Source organism: Ochotona princeps, chromosome 33 (assembly GCF_030435755.1).
Source record: "Ochotona princeps isolate mOchPri1 chromosome 33, mOchPri1.hap1, whole genome shotgun sequence".
Lineage (NCBI taxonomy): Eukaryota > Metazoa > Chordata > Mammalia > Lagomorpha > Ochotonidae > Ochotona > Ochotona princeps.
The window spans coordinates 5,823,962-5,845,621 of NC_080864.1; the positions used below are offsets into that span (position 1 = coordinate 5,823,962).

A 21,660-nucleotide genomic window follows, 5' to 3' on the forward strand; every position below is an offset into this window, starting at 1 on the left:
ACAGGCACCTTGCAGGGCAGCCAAGCAGGAAGTGCCTGGGCAGCTCCCCGGAGAAGTCCAGCACCAGGACCCAGTCAGCTGCTGAGTGCCCTGCGCTCCCACACTCCTCCCCCACGTCCCCATCTCCAGCGACGAGGCCAGCTCTCCTCATCACCCACTCCCCTTCCGGGGGGCAGCATCCACCCTCGAATCCCAACACTCCGTCCCTGGGCCTGCACCGCTCACCCCCGACGAGCCCCTCAAAGCGACTCACATTTCTGACAAAGATCTGGCAGGCCTTCCTGGCCACCCCAGGGGCGTGGCCTCCAGCGCCAAAGGAGCCTGCGAAGCTTCCGCCAAAGTTGCCACGCTCCATCTCAATGGCGCGGTCAAAACTGGCACCGCCACCGCCACCCATGGCCAGGCCCATGCGCTCGATGCCAGCGCCCAGGGCTGGGCCCATGCGCTCCAGGCTGTTGGCGCCCATGCGCTCCAGGCCCATGCGCTCCAGGCTGTTGGCGCCCATGCGCTCCAGGCCCATGCGCTCCAGGCTGTTGGTGCCCATGCGCTCCAGGCCGGTGGCCATGCGATCCATCACGGGGCCCATGCGCTCCAGACCGGCCCCCATGCCCGCGGGCACCATGCGCTCCATGCTCAGGCCCATGCGCTCCACGCCTGAGCCCATACGCTCAATGGTCTGGCCCACACGGTCAATGGGTGCGGCCATGCGCTCCAGGCCGAAGCCCATGCCGGCGCCCATGCGCTCCACGCCAGAGCCGATGCGCTCCATGGTCTGGCCCATGCGTTCGATGCTGGAGGCCATGTGATCGAGGCCCAAGGGGCCCATGCGTTCGATGCCGGAGCCCATGCGGTCCACGGAGCCCATGCGGTCCATGACTAGGCCCATGCGCTCAATCTCGGAGCCCACACGATCCATGCCGTGGCCCAGGCCTGCGCCCATGCGCTCCATGCCAGCACCCCCGATGCGGTCAATGCCGGGGCCCATTCTTTCGATGCCCGGGACACTGCCTCCACCTCCACCTAGAACAGACACAAAATGGAAGCAGGTGTCAGGGACTGGGCAGCGATGTGCACACCAACCCTGCACTCAGGCACCGCAGCACACAGCATCCACAGAGCACTGAGCACACCCTTCAATTCACCGCCAACAGCCCTCCAACGCTGGCTGCTGTCAAAGCGGGGCAGGCGACGCAGGCACAGGGGCCTTGCCACACTCTGCCCACAGCCCGGCTGACATGTTCATCACGCCCAGATCTGAGACCTCTGTGGCCTTTCCAGCTCTAGGGATGGAAACCATAGAGACGCCCACGCTCAATGGCCATCCAGCATCAGGGACAGCACTGTGAGGAGACAAATGGGCCTGCCTCTCCTCAGCAGCCCCAGGCACAGCCAAGAGAGTTTGCAAGCCACGTGATGAGACACAGATGCAGGAAGCACACAATCGCCAACACACTGCCAGCCACTTCCGGGGCCCGACTCCCCGCCAGCCACCTGCACACAACCTAACTGGCTCCAGAAGGCCCTCAGGGCAGGTTGGGACAGCAGCCTGGGGCCAGCTGGCAGCACGCATAGCCCTGTCCTCGGTGCCTGGCGGCCACTCCACACCCAGCATCGCCCACATACAGAGTGCCACCGGCCGCCTCTGAGCAGCCCAGCCGGGTGACCTTTCCCTAGCCACGGGACTCCGCCGGGCCAAATTCTCAGCTGAAGAGCAGCAGGCCAAATGGCAAAAATGTACCCAACTTCAAGGACAGCCCTGCGAGGACGAGTGTCTAGGCACTGGACACTCCACATACGCCTTCAGCATACAACGAGGACAAGGGCGGCGGCCCGTCCAACTGCACCAGAGACACGTGCCGAGGTCTCTGTGGGCTCTTGCAGCCGCCCACCACAGCAATAGAGCCAATGTGCCCCAGGGAAAGGCTGGGGCACTTGGCCAGGAGGCCAAAGGACCATGAGTGCCCACAAAGGGGCTTGTGGCACAGAGCTTTGCAGCAGGAAGCCCCAGGCAGCGGGCACTGGCTTTGTGCTTTCCCCGAAGTTTACAATGTGGACTGGGCGCCATCTGGAGGAGCACCTGCTGGGAACCGGGTGGCGTGCTTCCAGCTCCCCCACAAGGGAACAACGCGGAATCTGCCTTTGGGACCCCCGGGACCCCCAGTCACACGTGTCTCGCAGCCCCAGCAGCCAACACTCGCACGCAATCAAGCTGTCAGCGGCAGCTCCCTGCCTCTTCACCAACAGCCCTGTGAGGCAGGTGCTGGTCCAGCCCACTGTTCAGAGCAGCGTGGGCACAGAGAGGTTCACCAGCGTGCCACAGGCCACACAGCTGGGGGCAGGTGGGGTCCCGGAGCAGGTGCACAGCAGGGGCAGCCTGCCTCACAGGCAGGCTAGGGTTCCTACCTCCTCCCTGCTTTGCAATGATCTCTCCTCTCTTCAGAGCATTACTTAGGATTTCTAAGGAAATCAGGAGAAAACAAAAATTAGCCAACTTTGCTATGGTAACAGAAAACGCTCATCACAGATTCCAGAGTAGCAATACTACTGATCAATCATTTACAGCAGGGAAAAAAGGCTGGAGAGATGCAGAGACAAGGTGGTTTTTCCTTGACGTGGGGGCACAGCAGGTTAGGGTCCCACGTAGCTCCAGGGCCTGGGGCCCAGGCTGGCAGGTCAGCTGCGACAGCAGGTGCTGGAGGCCCCACGCGGCATGTCAGTCCAAGCCAGAGCAAGCAGAGAGCGCAGCGCTGAGGCCCACCTAGCGGGCCCACCTTGGCCACCCCCGACCCGCCAGCTGGCCCAGTGCACTGGGGAACAGCCAGTCCCACTGGCACACACATGTCCACCAGGCTGTGGTATGGGCCTGAGACGCGCCACCTCCCCGGGGTGCCATCCTGGGCCTCTCTCAGGACTGTCTTCTGGGACACACCAGGTCCCTCAAGGTCATGGACGGCAGATCTCCCCTCGTCCCTGAAGCACAAAACACGGCTGTGCTGACTCAGCCTGTGCTATGGCTGTGCTACCTCGGGCACTGCACGGCTCTGGGCCCGAGAGACGGCCCACCACGGCGGGGGAGGCGCTCACAGACCCAGCCGCAGCTCCCCACTGTACTACCCCCAGTGGCTGCCCACGTGGGGAGACCCGGAGAGCTCTTGGTTCCTGGCTGCCACCTGCCCCGGCCGATGGAAGACATGTCTGTCACTCCGCCTAAGTCTTCAAACACTCCAGGCAGCCCCTGCAAACCCAACCGTGACACTGGGAGGCAGCGCATTCTGCTACCTCCATCTGACCTCAGGCAGCACAGGGAGCCAGGACAGAGATCCCAGATCCCGGCAGGGGGACCGACCTGCCGTGGGAACAATCCACGGCACCTGCAGGCCAGGGCACACAGTCCCCCGTGGCCACAGCAGCTGCTCTCACAGGTGGGAAGCCCACATCCTGCTCCGCGGACAAGGTGGGTGGGCCATCAAAGGTGTGAGATGAACACCTCCCAAACACACACGTGTTCATCAGACACCCACAAACTAGTATTTGTGACACAACAATGAAGCCAGTCCTGGCGATAGGAGACTTGCAACAATTTAGTTACACACAGGCATGTAACACCCCCGAACTCTAAAACAACCTGAAATTAAACTAGGAGACCAGAGACCAGGGCTGGCACCACAGCACAGGGGATCCCCGGGACCCCTCCTCTCATGTCCTGAGAGGCCAGACAGCGTGGGCAGCCGTGCCACGAGGGCCAGGTCCACGGAGGGGAGGGCAAGAGGGCATCCCCAACTACCAGGAGCTCTGGCGATGGTGGTGAGCAGTCCTGGAGGACTCAGGTGGGCAGAGCGCCAGCTGTTGGACTCACACCTGTGCAAGCCTGAACGGGGGCGGCAGGGGTCCCCGGCTCGAGGGGCTACAACAGAACCGAGGGGCCCAAAGCCTCGGAGCTCATCTACCTGAGCGAGAATCGGGAGACCCCACGCTCCTCACAGAAGGGGCTGTGTGCGCGCATCTCCACAGTCAAGATTACATTTTATAACCAAGTCGGCCAGACACTCTGATTTAAAATCAGTTTACTGGGCCGGCACTGTGGCAGAGAGTTAGGGCTCTGTACTACTGGCATCCAGACGGCTGCAAGTTCAAGTCCCAGCTGCTGCTCCACTTCCAATCCCGCTCCCCTGCTACTGCTCTGGGAAAGCAGAAGAGGGCGGCCCAAGCCCTCGGGACCCTGCACGCAGAGGAAATGACAAGCAGCCCTGCCTCCTGGCAGCCCCGCTCGCTGCAGCCATCTGCAGAGAAGCAATGCATGAGTGCAAGTCCGGCCTCTCTCCAACCAATAACCAGCATCCCAAAGGGGTGAGCTTGTTTGCTGGCTGTTCCACTTCCAATCCAGCTCCCACTTGGGGCCTAGCAAAAGCAGCAAGGGATAGCCCAGTGCTTGGAACTCTGCCGCCGCATGGGAGACCCATGAAGCTTCTGGATTCAGCGTGACCAACCAAAGGACGGAGGATCTGTCTCTACTTCTCTCTAGTAACCCTTTCAAAAGGAATAAACACGCAGGGGCTGGCACTGTGCCCGCTCAGGCGGAGCCTCCATCAGCAGCCCGTGTGGACAGCAGTTTGAGAGCCAGCTGTTCTACTTCCACTTGAACCCCCTGCCAATCCTGGGAAAGCAGCAGCAGATGGTGCAAGCGTGGGGGCCCCTGCACCCACATGGGAGACATGGATACAGCTCCTGGCTCCTGGCTCCAGACCAGCCAGACTCTGGCCATTGCAGTTATCTGGAGTAGGTCAGAGGATAAAAGACCTCTCCACCACTCTGCCTTTCAAATAAAAACAATGAACTCTTCATACGTAAAGAGCCAACCTAGCGTTTGCACCTCCGACTCCAACAGACACTTTAGGACAGCCAACTGTCATAAGAGCCTGTGGCTGGGCCCAGCACAATGGCTCAGTGGCTAAATCCTCGCGTCCCAAGTACTGGGATCCCATGTGGATGCCAGTTCTTATCCTGAGTGCTCCACTTCCCTAGCCTGGGGAAGCAGCAGAGGACGGCTCAAAGCCTTGGGACCCTGCACCGGGGTGGGAGACCTGGAAGCAGCCCCTGGCTGTTGTGGCCTTGGGGAGTGACAGCAGATGGAAGATCTTTCTCTAGCTCCTTCTCTCTCTGTAAATCTCATTTTCCAACATTAGTGGCTTGGCGGGCTGGCATGCGTATGCGAGCGCCGAGTTTCAACCGCCAGCTCCGCTTCTACCTGCAGCTTCCCGCTACCTCCTGCCTCTCACGGGGAGACCGGGATTGAGTTCCTGGCTCCTAGCTGCTGTGGGCATTCGGGAAGTCAGACAGCGGATGACAGCTTGCTCACTCTCTCAAGCTCGGCCTAGTAGAGTTTAAAGTCAGCTTCGTAGACTCTGCAGTGTGAACCTGGCACCCAAGGGCTCCTGAGGTCACCCCACCCCCGATCCCAGCACACCACTCAGGTGGGAGGAAGCCGCTGGCCAAGCAGGTGCAAGCACATGGCAGTCGGAAGGCACACTCCAACTCTGCTTCTCCACGGGGAATGCAGGCTGACTCTGTCGTCAGGCCTAAGCCCTAGCCTGCTGGCCCCCACACGCATCCCTGCCCAAGGACTGAGTGGCCCAGCTCAGCCAGTTCTCACAGCAACCTCAGCCTGCCTCTGGCTCCCCTCTGCGAGCATCCTCACCAGAGGACATTGTGACCCTAGGAGGTCAGTGAGCACAGGATTACAGCTGACTGGATAATATTTGTATGATAAACAACTGAATGGATATCCTTTCCATGAGAACAACTGAATGGCTACCTTTTGTATACCTGATGAGATGTCATTTGTATAAGAACAGTTGAGTGGGAAGTAATATATAAGAGAAAAGGACTTCCAAAGGCATAGAAACAGTTGATGGTTTTGTTGATGGACTAAGTATCTCTACCCTAATCCTGTATGACCCTCAGTGTATAAAGTCTGATGCTACTAATAAACAGGGTCCACGCGTGTTATTATGGGCTCCGTGCACCGAGTCCATCGCTACGGGACAGCGACAAGACCCGTCAGCACACATGAGCTGCAGGTAAGCCTGGGAGTCCCCATGGCCCTTCACGGCCATCCTGGGCTGAATGCCCAGCTCCTGCCCACAGACCACAAACGGTGGTGTAAATATCTAAATGGCACTTGTCCCCCTCCCCCAGAAAGGCTTTCCATGCATTCTGGAGTCAGGTGTACCAAGAAGTCAGTACACACACTGTCTGCCTGCTCCCTAGGCACCAGCACAAAGAAATGCCTTTCAAGTTGGAGAGTTAGTTTGGTTTTTTTTGGTTAAGATTTCTGCCTGTTCTATTTCCACACTGCACATTATTACAGAACAGCAAAAAACAAAACAAAACAAAAACACCCAAACCGTCAACCCAAGTGCCCGATGACGTCCCATCCCGGGAGAGTGCGCGTGTGCAGCAGCCTTCCCACAGGTCGGGGTCGGAGCTAGCCAGCACACGGAGGACTTCCCAGAGGGGGCGCACGGCTGCCGCTGTGCTAGGCCAAGAGGAAGGACTGAGCGGGACCAGGAGCCAGGCAAGCACCCCCACGCACCGGCCATGGGCCTCAGGCAAGTCACCCGGAGCCTCTGGGTTTCTGGTACCTACAGGTCATGCTGTTTTTGCAAGGCCTAAACAAAACACGCTGTCATGCTGTCATCGTAATTAGCATTATCAGCAAATCTCTCTAAAAGGCTGGCAGGGCTGGAAGAGTCAAGTCCATAAAACCTGCATGGTGTCAACGATACAATTCAAAGACACTGCAGTTTTTACTGATACAAGTTCAAGGCGATTCAGAACCCCGGGAGCCGGCAGGGAAGCGCAGAAGTAACCAGTGAACCCCAAGTCAGCCTGCGTGCGGCCTCGCACCAGCAGGGAGACCCGAGCCTTACCGTTGATCCTTCCCATGTTCACCCCAGATCCGAAGCGCCCCATGTTTTCCATGCCACCGCCGAAGGGGCCCTCCATGGCTGCAAGAGAGGAACACACGCCAACGTCAGCATTGCCCCAGCAGGGCACGGCAGGCTGAGCAGGGCAGCTGCCACATTTTCCACAAGCTCAAGGCCTTTGCAAGGTAGAAGGCCGGCGCCCTGGTTTCAAAACCATCTACGAAAGCTGACGTCATCCACCCTGAGAGAAGAAGCGAGCCCGAAGCCAGTACATGGCCGACAGCGGGCCAGAGGGTGACAGTGCCAGACGCACAGCTCCCGGGAACCAGGGTGAGGAGTTCACGCAGGGCTCAGAGGGGCAGAAGGACCACACCCCAAGGGCACCGTACCAGTACTTCATGCTTAAAGTTCTTACCTCCCATTTTATTTATTCCAAATCCTATGCCTTCCATTCCTATTCCTTTAAAAGGGAAAAAAAATATATATATCAATGCAAACTAAAATTACGTCAAAGCAAGTAACACTGAACCTTCCAAAAGCACAGGAAATTCCACAGAAAGGAGAGCAGGCCCGAGCCACAGGAACGCACTCCGCAGCGGCCTGGGATGCCCCAGGACCCAGAGCGAGGCTTGGACTTCACAGTTCACCTTTCGCCCGTAACCTAGCCCTTGGCTTCTTGAGGAAGTGCCCAGTCTTTCCTGGGGAAGCCCACCAGGTGGACGGTCGCCCCGCAAGGCTGCCCCTGTGCCCCTTACAGGGAGCCCAGGGGGACTGGGAGCGGGCATGCAGCACTGCTGGGTCCTGAGGTCAGGAGGCCTGCGGCTGTTATCACTGGCTGGCACTGTGGCCTTGGCCTAGACCTACCCCCGGCTTGTCCTTCACCAACTGGCGTTAGCATCTTAGCTCAGCAGGCCGCACTGAAGACCCCATGAAAGGACACAGAATGCCTTTTCCATAAAACAAGATTCCACTCGGTAACAACAAAGCGCTGCCTTATGGAAGCGAAGTGAAGATGACCAGAGAGGGATTTCCACATCAGTTAAACCTTTATTCCACGGGCACTGCTCAAGGCCACATTGTTCCAATCATTCCCTGGAATGAACTTCCACGCCTCCCCCGAAGGGGCCCCGTGGTTCTCACCTGCAGGCCCGAGGTTTCCCATGCCAATGCCTTTATTCAGGTGATTGGCATCAATAGGCTGCCCTCCTGGTCCCAACCCCATGCCGATACCACCGAGTCCATCTGGAACGAAAACAGTGTGTCAGAAGTGTAGACTGGGAGCAGGAGTGACCAGAGTGCCCGGCTTCAGGTCTCAAGTGGAGGCCCCGGGCCATCTTGCCACCCAGCTGGCAGCTGCCCTGGCTTCAGAGCCCAGCGGCCAGGACCACTCCCCAGGGGTATCCCCACTATGGGGGTATCCAGGAGTGAATTAGCACAACTCCAACGCTACTTTCTCAAATGAAAAACAAACTCAAATAAAACAGTGTTTACAAAGAAATACAGATTACCCTAGCCCGCAGAGGCCGCCTGCCTGGACTCTGCTGCAGCTGCCATACGCCGGCGCCCCAGCTCCTTCTCTGTACACGCAGGCCCACGGGGTCATTCGGTGCTTCTCCCACTTCAAGGCACCGTCTCTCGTGTGCAACCAGATTCAAGTGTGTGACACACACGGACGTACACGACGGCAGCTAAACACATCCACCTACACAACAGCAGCCCTGGGGGCGGGTGCCGAGGCACAGTGGGTTAAGTCACCACCAGCCAACAGTGCCATGCCATACGAGGGCCAGTTCATATCCCGGCTGCCCCACTTCCAATCCAGCTCCCTGCTGATGGCCCGTGGAAGGTCTCTGACTTTGAAATAAATATAAAAACAATCCTGAGAGCCCACGGAGGCTCAGGGCATCAGGCAGCAGTGCTTGTGTAGCCCCAAGAACTTCCCATCAACAAATCAATGCTCTACAGCCGCCCACTGCGTGTTCAATGAACCCACCCTCGGGACTGCACACACACAACCCGTGACACCAGCCTAGCCTCACCACCACGCCCTGCGGCCTCAGGCCAGAACACACCCCACTCCACCAGGGACGATGCTCTGGGGCAACACAGGCCAGTAACATGAAGTCAAAGATGAAGGCGAGGGAGGACAAACTGCAGCAAGGCACACGCCACAAAAGCCGTGCCACAGGGGCCAGCACACTAAGCCACCGCCTGCAGCACAGGCAGCCCACAGGGCTGCGGGTTCGAATCCTGGCTGCTCCACTTCAGATGGCTCCAAGTGCTTGGGCCCCTGCACCCACGTGGGAGGCCCAGGTGCAGCTCCTGGCTCCCAGCTTCAGATCAGCCCAGCTCTGGTTGTTGCAGCCATTTGGAGGCGTGAACAGGGGACAGAAAGATCTCTCTGTAACTCTGCCTTTCAAACACAGATCCCTGTTTTTAACTGCACAGCAACAGCAAGGGATCACCAAGGCTGCTCACTCCCCAAAGGCCTGGAGGCTTTGAAGTCAACCCTGGGAACTATGCTTGGGGACCTAGGCACCCTGGGTTGTGCTGCTCCCTCCAGACAGCCAACAAGGGCCTGGGCCCAGGTCTGGGGAAACAGGTGGGGGAGGAAGGCTTGTGTCCCAGGAAATCATCTCCATGACAACGTGCTTGAGAAACAGCTGTGTCAGGATGCGGAAATATGGTCCTTCTCTTAACAGATGACCTATTCCCTGCTCTTCAAGTCCCTGGCATGGGCTCGGCGTGGTAGCCTAGTGGCTAAAAGTCCTCACCTTGCACACACCAGGATCCCGTATGGGTGCTGCTTCATGTCTAGGCGACACTGTTTCCCTTCCAGCTCCCTGCTTTGGCCTGGTTTGAAAGCAGTCAGGGACGGCCCAAAGCCTTGGGACCCTGGGAGACCCCAGAAGCTCCTGGCTCTGGTCTGGCTCAGCTCCAGCCATTGTGGCCATTTGGGGAGTGAGTCTACGGATGGAAGATCTTCCTCTCTGTCTCTCCTCCCATCCCGCACCGCAGGGCCTGCCGCAAGCTGCTGAGCCCGGGCTGGGGCACCCACTGCCACTGCACAGTCCCTCCTTCCTGCTGGCGTGGGGTCCTCCCTGCCGGCGTGGGGTCCTCCCTGCTGCAGCACTCAGCTCTCCCACCTGTCACCACCAGCCTTCAGGCAGCCCTCCCTGCACCCCGACCCCTCCCAAGCCACACCTGCCTCACCTTTGCCCCAGCATGCACCGTCTATGAACCAAACACTGCCCCAAGACACATCTCTACCCGCAGCACGCTGTCACGAGCTGCTTTCTTCCCACACCCCAGAAACACTGCCCGACGGGGGCCCCTAGGTCAAACCATCCTGCTAACACTTGCACCCAGTCTCAGGCTTGGCTGGAGCCCTGCAGCTGTGTTTCCCAAGTGGCTTCCTCCTAACAATTCCTCCAATTCCTTGCTCTCTGCTCCTCTTAACCCACCCCGCCGCCGCCGCCCGCATCGGCTGGCCACGTCAGTTTCCCCGGCTACTCTGAGTCCTGCCGGTACGGACACCGACACGGAGCCGCGGTGTGGAGAGCTAGTTCATTCTCTGGGAGCACACTGGCAGGGCAAGGCTGGCGCACACAGTCCAACATCCTCCTGGAAGCTCAGGGCAGGCGGCTCCCGTGTCTCCCATCCCCAGTGCCCAACTGTACCTTCAACACATGGCAGCCACCTCACGACATCACCCGCACGTTCCCCAGATTGTGAATCAATCAATCTCTCTCTCTCTCTCTCTCTCTCTCTCTCTCTCGGCCACTGCAGCCATCTGGGGAATGTATCTGCAGGTGGATTCTTTCTCTCTCGTCTTTCCCTCTCCAGAGCTTTCAAATAAATGAATAAACCCATGGGGAAAATGCATTTATTTGCAAGGTCAAGATACAGGAAGAGGGAGAGACCGAGTCCCTCTGTGCTCATTTCTCACCCTATAAAACCTACCAACAAAAACTGGTCAAGGGCTGGGCCCGGCGCTAGCCAGTTGGTGTCCCGGCTGCTCCACTTCCCATCCAGCTCCCTGCTTGTGGCCTGGGAAAGCTTTCGAGGACGGCCCAAAGCCGTGGGACCCTGCACCCGCCTGGGAGACCCAGAAGAAGCTCCTGGCTCCAACTGGCTCAGCTCTAGCTGTCGTGGCCATTTGGGGAGTAAACCAGCGGATGGAAGATCTTCCTCCCTGTCTCTCCTCCTCCTCTCTGACTTTCTAACAAAATACAAATAAATCTCTAATAAATAAATAAATAAACAAAAACTGGCCAAGGGAACTGGAGCTTATCCGGATATAATAACAAGTGCCAACTGTTCCCTGGCTTTGCTTTGCGTAACTCCGCTCCAATTCAAACCCTCAGCCACAAGCATCGTTGACACTCACGTGGCAGCTGTTGCGGACGCTCCGGAGGGAAGAAATCTCCCTTTGGCAGGGCCCGCTCGTCCTGTAAGACAAAGAAAAAATATCTTGGTATCCGCTGCAGCCCTGTGGTCAACAGCGAAGGAAGCAACACGCCCTTCCCAGCAGCGCGGGCCCGGTTACACAGACGCTCGCCCCCCAGCCCAGCATGCTGGGCCAAGGTGAAGGGCAGCAGGGCTGATGCTATTTCATGATACTGAGAAAATGGGGTGCAAGTCTTGCTGAGGTTCGGTACGGCCTGGAGGGTGTGCCACAGCCTAGCTAGAGCCATCGTGTGGCCCTGCCTCCAGCACCCACACCGGCAGCAGTCACTGCTATTTCGGCCTCCAACGGGCTCGACACACTAACTCATACAGAGAGATGCCAGCCACTGTGGCTCAGCGTGCTCTCATGAGACGTGGGGACATCACGGACAGAGGGATCCTATCAAACTTACCATTTTCACGTGCATCGGTCTATCAAACAGCAGCTGGCCATTAAACATAGCTGGTATCATAATTAAGGCTAGTTCTTGCAATGAAAACATGCGCAGTGAGAGAAAACAAGGGGCGAGGAGGAAGAGAGAGGCAGAGAAGCCAGGGAAGGTCAAGCAACACTCTCACGGCTACCAGTGCCCGGCGGGCAGCCCAGGGCCGTCTGGACCCTTAGGCATCATTTGTGGGCCAGTACCATGGCACAGCGGGCTGTGGCACTAGCATCCCACATGTGGGTGCTGAGCCATGTCCCGGCTGCTCCACTTCCAATCCAGCTCCCTGCTTGGGACCTGGGAGAGCAATGGAGGAGGACTCTCAGCTCTCTGGGGCTCCTGCACTTGGGGAGAGTCAGAGGAAGCCCTTGGCTCCTGGACCGCCCCAGCTCTGACTGCTGTGGCTGCCTGAGGGACGGGCCAGCAGATACAGGATCTCTGGTCTTTGCTCGGAAAGCTGTGTCTCAAAAAAACACCAGCCTGGAACAGATCTGTTGAACTCCGAGTCACACCTGTAGTTAGCTGCCTTGCAGGGTCAGCCCAGACAACCTTTCCAAGGCCTTCCACTGCCCACAGGCTGGACAGCCTCCAGCCCTGCAGGGAAGCGGTCAAGTACGAACACTTTTCACTACACATTCAAGCACATTTCTGCCGGCAACACTAAGACCAAGGAGGGAAAAGCAACAAATTGCAGCCTTGGGCAGGAAGCTCCATTCAGCCTGCTGCAGTGTCTTCCCAACCATCCTCCTGAGCAGGGGCAGGGCGCTCATGTGCCCAAGGAGCTGGGTGTCCCAGCCACGCGGGGTACCCAGCGCTCTCCCCAGCACTGGGGGCCGCTGAACTGAAGGACTCTCCACTCCAGGAACGCGTGGGCTCAGCAGGGACAGGCCCATCTCCCTCCGGTCAGAACCCTCTAGAAAGCCTCATTGCTGGGCACATGTGCCCACGTTCTACTCCAGCCTTTCCTGTATGCAGTCTAGCTCCACGAGCCTCCGGAGCCCACAGCAACATGCCCCCTCGGAGCCGAGAGAGATGCCGCCGCTCGGTCACCTCTTGCTCACACACACCTGCCACTCACAGCGCTCGGGGACCACTGTGCTGCCCGAGGGGAACCCTGAGAAGGATACAGATGGCTTGCACGGCCTCGATCGACTGCTCAAAAGTCACAGTGCCAATGCCACGACTTTTCCCATCTTTGTCCTCCAGGATGTCGGCTCGGACCACCACACCGGCCATGCTAAACACTTCCTTCAGTTTCTTCCAGCCAACTTTATAATCCAGCTGATGGAGAGAAGGAGGGCGGGGGGGGGGGGGAGACACCTTCATGTAAACATCTGACCGGACAACGTCAGGCAGTTTCATACACATGAATCGGACAGGCTCCGGTCAGAAACGAACCTTGGGAGAGACGGGCACAAACGCTCATCAACTGTACAACTTCTCAAACAGGACCGACACCTGCCACCACCGCATGCGCACTGCCTGACCTCTCCTCCCACTTTCCAGGCACCCGCAGGCTTCTGCTGGCTGTTTAGCACTCTCTCTCTCTCTTACACACACCCCTCTCTTGCACAACGCACTCCCTGGGGATGCAGTCCGCATTCCCCTTTATCCATATGCCCCGGGAAGCAGCTCTCTGGCCCAGCCCGGCTTCCCCGCACCTCCACTGTGCGAGCCAAATCCCCCCCCGAGAACAGGGGCTCAGCCACAAGGCCCTCAAGGCACTGCGCAGGCTCACACCCGTGAGACTCTGGAAGGCGCCAACCAAGGCCGCCCGCGGCTGACTCTCAAGGATGTCAGGACGACCACAGCCCCCCAAGGAAGCCCTCCTCTCCAACGGCAGCATTACTCGTACAGTCCTCTCTGACAAGATCCCTGCAGGTTCTCATTTCCTACCACAGGCCACGTGTCCGTTTACTTACATTTGCTACAAATACTGTGCTTCCGAGTCTTCCGGCCTGCAATGCATGGATAATCTCATTTGGGATGTTGGGATTATTTAGGATACTGGGTGGGATAGGAATCATTCCTGGGCCACCAGGTCCCATACCCATCCCACCAGTCGTAGCCGTCACCTTTTGCATTGCTCTCCTGGCATGCTCACCATCAGGATCCTAGAACAAGCACAGAACCGTTACATCGAACTGAGCCGGGGGCGGGCACCTAACACACACTCGCTAACACTCACTGGCCTCAAAGGCCGGGAGATGGAGAGACTGTGCGCAAAGCCTGTCACCAGTGTGGCAGCAAGGGAGAGAATGGAGTGAACCGACTCGGCGAGCAGCCCAGTTAGAGAACAGGGAAGGAAGCAGAGTGGACAACGTAGCACTGCTCACGCCGCTCAACTCCATCAGTCGGAGGAGACCTGGCTATCCCGCAGTGAAACTTCTGCAGCTTTGGCAGAACTCGATGGGCTCGGGTAATTTCTAGAAAGCCCACCAAAGACTCTTCCGGAGTCGGAAACACAGTTCTAGATGCCCCTGGGTCCCCAGCGGCTGCAAGTGCGTTAGGTGCTGGCCCCGTGCAGGCAGCTCGGAGCTGATCAACTGCACGGGGACAGGGGTGTGGCGCTCAGCCCCCAACACAGCTTGGGCCGTCCCTGCCCTGGCCAGCCTCGGGGCCCTCCTCTCCGAGTGTTCAGCCTAGCCAGCTTCCTCCCCAAGAAAGAGGGGGGCAGAAAGAGGTCAAAGGTCACCCCAGCACTGAACCCCGCCCCGCCTTCCCCGGCAGACAGCCTCTCCCCACGCAGGGAGGAGAAAAAGGCATTTGGTTTGGATGAGATCGAAGAGGATTTGAGCAAAAACAAACTCACTTCACACCACACCCCACCCCAGGGTGGGCATCCCGTGTGGCGGCCAGGACACCCACGGCCCACAGCAGAGTACCTGGCTTCCGCTCTGGGCTCCAGCTCCGACTCCAGCTTCCTGCTAATGCAGAGCCTGGGAGGCAGCCGACGAGGGCCCAACAACTCGGGGCCCTGTCCCCAGTGAGAAGCTACGGACTGAGCTCCTGACACCCCCTCTCAGCCCGGCCCGGCCCCAGCCATGGCAGGCACCGGAGGACTGAATGAGGGGCAGAGGCTTCTCTGTATCTCTCCCTCTCTGTCTCTCAAACCAAGAGAAATCTTTTTAAATTAAAAAAAAGAAAGAAAGAAAGAAAGAAAAGATGACAGAGCAAAGAGGGGCCAAGAAGAGGACTTGGCCCGGACACATCTGTGCAGTCCCTCAGTTCTGGGGCTGGCATGGTGGCCTAGTAGGTTAAGCCTCTACTCCACTGTCAGTGTCCCAAATGGGCACTGGTTCACGTCCCAGCCGTTCCCCCTCTATCCCAACACCCTGCGAGTGCACCTGGGAAAGCAGCAAACAATGTCCCAATGACCTGAGCCCCTGCGCCCACACAGGAAACCTGAAATAAGCTCCAGGCTCCTGGCTTCAAGCTGGCCCAGCTCCAGCCGCTGGCAGCCATTTGGGAAGAAAGGCAGCCAACGGAAGATCTTTCTGGTCCCTCTTTCTATGTCAATCTGCCTTCCAAGTAGAAATAAATCTTAACACCAGCTCAAACCACAGGCTCTGTCCGAGTGCCCCCGAGGCCTGAGGCGGCCATGTCACAGTCACCGGGCAAGTGCCCTGGCACTCCCTGGGTTCTTGCACCTGGGGCTGCTCAAGTCTGTGACCCACGGCCAGGACGCGCAGCACCTGGTCCTCACTGTCAGCAGGAACTACGGAAGCTGCTGTGTCGTACAAGGCAGCTTAAAGCCGCACCCCACCACGTGGCCAGCCTCACCACGCTGACCCAGCGCCCTGCTCCTGTGCCAGGGAGGCCCGCACGGGCCAGCCAGGATGGAGCTCCCGGCTCCTGGCAGAGACGTGCGGAGTGGATCAGCAGACAGAGCTCTCTCCAGGCTCTACCTTTCAACGGTCGAATGGACCAGGCACCAGGGGCGCGGGGGACGGTGGGCGCGGCGCCGGAGGGAGCCCCCAGCTTACTTCCTTGACCTTCAGCGGCCGTCCGCTCAGACTATGCTTGTTTAGGACTTCGGCGGCTTTTTTCATGCTCTCTTCCAGCTTGAACTCCACAACACTACGGAGAGGCAAAGGGAAACGGGTGAGAACAGGTCCCCGCGCGCGCCCAGGGCTCAAATGCCAGCAAGCAACTCGCGAATACTTACGCGCAGCCCTTCCGGGGGTCGGGGGAAGCCACAGGCCAGGCAGAAGAGCGAGGAAGGTGGGGGAAAAAAAAAAAAAGAAAAGAAAGAGAAGTAAGTGCCAATGACGGTCGCAAACACGTCCAAACTACGATTCATGTCTCCAGGTCTTACACAATGAGCCCTTCCAAGGGGCGGCTGAGAGAGGTACCTCGCCTGGCCCTCCTCTGCCTACACATGGCCAGCCCTGCCCTACAGCCCACGTCAGCGTGAGCAGCCTGCAACTCAGCATCTCCAGGAAATCACACAGAACCGTGGCTCTGCTGCCCTCTGGACTCCAGCAGCTCCTGAGCGTGCGCCTCTGAGAGCCATCCCTTCCAGAAATTAAGACTCGCCCTCCGGACTGCTCTAAACCTTACGAGGCCAATTTTGGAACGTTCAAGCTTTGGAATGCTTGCTTTACAATTTACTGGCACAAAGGCAACTTGGCAGAAGCTTTGGTTCACACAACTTTCAAATTCAGCAAACCACCACGAGTGACAGTGTCTAGACAAGAACACACGTTTTACATTGATTATACCACCGCTAGAATTCCATGCACAGTTCACACACAGCCAATTCCTCGGTTAACAAAGAAGACAAGGCTACTGTTGATTCCCAGTTATCCAAATTGGGCATCCAGACAGAATCCCAAACAGCTCTTGGGCCAGCCATTTGGAAAAGCGGGACTCACACTGGCAAACCCCCTCCCGCCCCGCTCGAGTGCTGGCCACAATCCAACACGGCTACTGGAACGTGAGCGCTCTGGCCGCCTTCCTGAGCCACGGTTACATTTTGTGTCATGTAGTAAATCCACAGGAGAAATTCTCTCAAGACACTTACCCTTGACTTTCCTTCTGCGTCCATTAAGAGCTCCACGTACGTTACCTCACCAACTACAAATCAGTTTCCAGACGACACATACACCAAGGGAGAAAAGCCAAGAAAACAATGGGAATTTAGAACAATCATCAGCAACCGTGTACGGAGCCTCTGCAAGCCCAGAAACACTCCATATTCCCTAAACCGCCGGACTAGGCATTACAGCTGTGCAGTAAAGCAGGCAAGAGCTCCTAGGTTCTCCTCCCACCACACACAAGCTGCTTCCACACATTTCCAGAGCGACTCCCCTGTCCCGAAGGCTCCTTCATGACTCAGGCGATCCAAATCTCCAGGAAACAAGTCTGCCCGGCAGCTCGGCCTGGGGGAAGACAGGGCCGGACCGGTGCTCCTGCCGCAGAGGGCTGGAGCCCAGGGACCGGGGGTGACGGGGTCAGCCTCGTGGGGCGCCTCCAGCTTGCAATCCCCCATTTTAAAGCCAAGAGGCGCTTCCCAGCCCTGTGCGCGGAGGCAGCAAGAAAACTTGAAGGGCAACAGGAGCAGGGCAGCGACTCGCTGTGCTTCGGATCGAGCCCAGCCGTGGCCGCGCCGCCTCCCTAACCTCTCCAGAGACAGGCACAAGCGAGTTCAATTTTAGGGTGTGGTCCGCACGAAGCAGTCCAAACACACGCACACATACACACAGGCGTTTTGTCGCCTCTAAAGGAAAGAAGCCGAGGGGCTGCGGAAACGCCCGCAGAGTTTCCTTAAGATTTGGATCGCCAATTCATGACCACCATGACATGATGTCAGACTCCGTCAAGACCACCACCGCAGTGGCTGCTGAACTTGAACATGGCGCCAGGAAACAGACCCTCAGAAAGCATTCAAGCCTGCAGAAGTCAAAAAGAAAAAGGGCTGCAATGTTCACGGATGTCCTTTTTTCTTTTTTCTTTTTTTTTTTTTTTTTTTTCCTTCCTCCAGGACCACTCGGGCCACATGAATGCCTCCACTGGTTCAGGACAAGGAGGAAATCCTCCCAACTTAGGGCCTTGGCGAGTCCTGCCCATGTCCAACTCCTCTGTCCGGACTTTAACATCAACTGGAACAATTTGACATTAATTCAGCAGGGAAAGGCTTATGTGAAGAATGAAAACACTACCAAGCTAGCTTCACAAATCCAACGGCCATGCTCAAGGACATCAAAGGACCCGCACAGGGCTGCGGGCCAGAGGCCCCCCGCTGCAGTCAGTCTACAGCCCTGCCTGCTCGCCCTTCCCCGGGTGTTCCAGAACCAACCCCTGCACTTCGCACCAAAAGGAAGACTCAGTGCAAAGCCGCACGGGACGGCAGCAGGGAGGGCTGCCGCAGCCTCAGCCTTGGGGTGCGTACTCCAGCGGGGACAACCTTGGGGCTGCTCCCGGCCCAAGGCCGGGAGGACAAACTGGATTCATCAGATCTGTACAGAAGCAAAGTCGCCAAGGCCGCACTCGGAGCCACTTCCACAGCAGCAGCCACTGAAGGCCCTACAGTCCTTGCCTCCACTCCGACGGACATGCCTGGTATCACAGAGGTTGACAAGAGACCCCCAGTGGACGACCTCACCACCTAGTGACATCCTAATAGCTAGCTTGGAACAGATGAACTATGTTGTCAAGACACAAGCACTGGTGGAGAGTGTCTAAGCCGTGTCCAGCAAGGTACTTCAATCAAAAGGCTGTTATTGCAACCTAGAAAACAAGTCCAAACCAAACTTTTTGTCCACATTTTCATGAGATACCTGGTTTAGGAATAGTGTTTTTCCATGGAGCAGGCCAGTGCTGGCACCCAACGGCCGTCTCTCGCACCAGAAACCCCGTTTAAAAATGTCCTCTCTTCCTTCCTCCGAAGGGCTGCCTGGACGTCACCTCGGGCTCCAGCGTGAGGCGTGCTGTCCCCAAGGCCTCCGCACCAATCCGCCACACTCCCCTCTGCACCCAGAAGCCCCCAGCTGCTGAGGGCCACTCCCCGACGGGAAGCGGCCCGTGGAGGTGCCCCAGCTCTGCCATCAGTACACCCAGCAGCAAGACTGAAAGAAAAACATGTCAACCAACCAGTCTGATCACTTCTCACCAACGAGCCCGAGCCGATCAGAGCTGGCACGGGCAACAATCTGCCAACAGCAGCAGCCTCACCAAGGAACTGGCACGTGCCCGCTTGCTGGCTGCCCCTCTCTCCCCTTCCACAGAGCAATGGAACCCACGGAGTCCCAAGAGGAAGCTGCTAAGACAAACCCCATGGCAGCTGTCAAGAGGAAAATGCTGGGATGGGAAACAGAGGCTTGGAGACAGCTCACGCCGAATGTCATCACCCACGTTCATTGCAATGGTGTCCCCAAGAAGCGCTCACCACCGCTGAAGGTCATGAGGATAGACAAGCAAGACAGACAAGAACATGTGCGTGGTCTGGAACGACGTGGCTTCACACCCTGGAACACACTGTGTCGCAACAAGCATCTGATCGTGTGCCACCATTTATTCTTCCAGCCTGACACACACAGACACTGCCCCCTGAAGAGGGGAGACGGGGCGGGGGGGCCAAAGCTCTCCTGAGAGCTCCCAAGTGCTGAAGCCTGTGATGTTTGCAGTAGGGGACGGCATGCTGCCAAACATCCTTCGCTTCTGACCGGTTCTATGCAGAACGCAGGCACACTTACAATCGGGACGTTTGTTTCTGATCGAAAAGACAACTCGAGACATGGCAAACTTGGCAGCAGGACGAGTGAGAGAAGCTGCCCAGCCACCCTTGCGTCCCGTCCACAGCAGGGGAGCCTCCCGCACGGGCTCGCTGCCGCTGGGCCTCCGGGCACGGACGGGGAGCACCAGTTCAAGTTCTGCCTGCTCCACTTCTGATTCAGCTCCCTGCTAACGTGCCTGAAAACACTCCCAATCCCCCCACATACAGAGCAGAGGACCAAGCCAACTGCCTGGGCCCCTGCCCCCACGTGGGAGGCTGCAAAGCAGCTCCTGGCTTCGGCCTGTCATAACCCTGGGAGCTGGGACTATTTAGGAAGCAAACCAGCAGATGGAAGGGGGGGTGTGTGTGTTGAGCTTTCAAATAAACAACAAATCTTGAAAAAAAAAATGCACGTATGAATTTTTGCAAAGCACAGGCTGGATTTCTTTAAAAAAAAAAAAAAAAAAAAAAAAAAGCCAGGAATAAAGGGCCAGGTAGGCTGAGGCGGCGTTCCGTCTCCTGGCTGCATCCCCCAAGATGCCCTCCTATGGGTGGGCTGGCTTCCTGCTGGCCATGCATCCTCCGGGGGCCTTAAAATGACACATTAAACCCTAACGAAAGGACCACAGTGCTCAAGTTAACACTGCTGCTAACCTTGGGATTGATCTGAGTAGACCTAGAGCCCTGACCGTCCTTCCTTCCTTCCTTCCTCACCCTGGGCTCCCCGTACAGTCGCTTCCAGCCCAGCCCAGGGCTGCAAGAGCTGCAGCCGCGCCACATCGAGGCTGTGGCCAGCGGCACGCTTCCCGCGGCCATAGGACCGCAGCGTCTCAACCTAACGTAGCACAACGCTACTCAAACTCAAACTGCCTCACACCACCTGTTGTCTCCAGCAAACTACCCCGTGCCCAGGTTCTTAGGATCACACATCTCTGCCACAGGATCAACTGTTAGGTCATTTCAAATCTGGTTTGGCCATTTCATCTTTCCCTCCAGTCCAGCAAGTCTTCCATGTTCACAGCAGCTGCTTGTTCGGTATGGTTCTTCCATGCAAAAGCAAGGGCCGTGGAGCCCTCCTCCTCCTCCTCCGTGCTCCATCAGGACCATGGCAGGTGGGGAGTGGGGAAGGGCCGTGGAGACCTCCTCCTCCTCCTCCTCCTCCCCTGTGCTCCATCAGAACCATGGCCGGGGGAGAGTGGGGAAGGGCCATGGAGACCTCCTCCTCCTCCTCCTCCCCTGTGCTCCATCAGAATCATGGCCGGGGGGAGTGGGGAAGAGCCGTGGAGAACTCCTCCTCCTCCTCCTCTGTGCTCCATCAGGACCATGGCAGGGGAGTGGGGAAGGGCCGTGGAGGCCTCCTCCTCCTCCTCCGTGCTCCATCAGGACCATGGCAGGGGGCAGTGGGGAAGGGCCGTGGAGACCTCCTCCTCCTCCTCCGTGCTCCATCAGGACCATGGCAGGGGGGAGTGGGGAAGGGCAGCTGCTCTGCGAGTGGGCTGTGGGGAAAAGAAGGGCTGAGCCCAACAGCGGCTGGGCTGCCCACACTATGAAACACAGCTCTCCATCAGTAACCCCTTGAAATGAGCAACACCGCAACCCAGCACGGGAAAGGCAGGCTCAAGGGGCCCGTTCATTCACGTGTCTGATGAGTAACAGTTCCCCAACGCTGCGGAGAGCAGCGCCTGTCCACCCAGGGCGTGGGGGGCGTGGGGGACGTGGCGGGGCGGGGTGGGGGGAGCACCGCGGAGCCACGCTCTGCCCCCTCAGAGCTGCCCGGGGCCTGAGGGGCGGCAGCCAGCCACTGCTCCCTCCCTCCCCAGCGGGAGCCTAGAGCAGGGGTGGGCGCTAGGCCTCCCGCGTGCCTGCAGGACCCCAGCAGCCCTCTCTGCTGCAGCGGCCGTCACCATGATTTGGAGACTAACATTTTAGGGTGTCACGTGCTGGCTACCATTTTTTTTTTCCCTGCATGGTCTTCAAACAAAACAAAACACAACAGAACAACAACAAAAAAAACCCAAAAAACCGTGCAGCAGGGTTCAAGAGTTCCGATTTTACACTTATTTTTTTTGGCCTACTAAGACATGAATAAAAACGCATTCTTTAAACTTCGTAACAAAAAAAGAAT

At 57.8% G+C, this 21,660-nt stretch overlaps 1 protein-coding gene across 1 annotated transcript in view; it reads right to left on the reverse strand.

Annotated features, from left to right (window-relative positions):
• The window catches only part of LOC101526106 (heterogeneous nuclear ribonucleoprotein M), a 31,049-nt gene that overhangs the window by 2,921 nt on the left and 6,468 nt on the right, over positions 1-21,660 (reverse strand). The window contains exons 5-16 of the mRNA XM_058657658.1: positions 16,696-16,897; positions 15,805-15,898; positions 13,894-13,932; positions 13,741-13,776; positions 12,946-13,099; positions 11,789-11,838; positions 11,317-11,377; positions 8,067-8,168; positions 7,342-7,386; positions 6,930-7,007; positions 2,404-2,457; positions 9-1,020 (exon numbers count right to left, since the gene is read on the reverse strand). Of these exons, the coding sequence (XP_058513641.1) occupies positions 9-1,020; positions 2,404-2,457; positions 6,930-7,007; positions 7,342-7,386; positions 8,067-8,168; positions 11,317-11,377; positions 11,789-11,838; positions 12,946-13,099; positions 13,741-13,776; positions 13,894-13,932; positions 15,805-15,898; positions 16,696-16,897 (1,927 nt within the window). The remainder of the gene's footprint in view (positions 1-8; positions 1,021-2,403; positions 2,458-6,929; positions 7,008-7,341; positions 7,387-8,066; positions 8,169-11,316; positions 11,378-11,788; positions 11,839-12,945; positions 13,100-13,740; positions 13,777-13,893; positions 13,933-15,804; positions 15,899-16,695; positions 16,898-21,660) is intronic.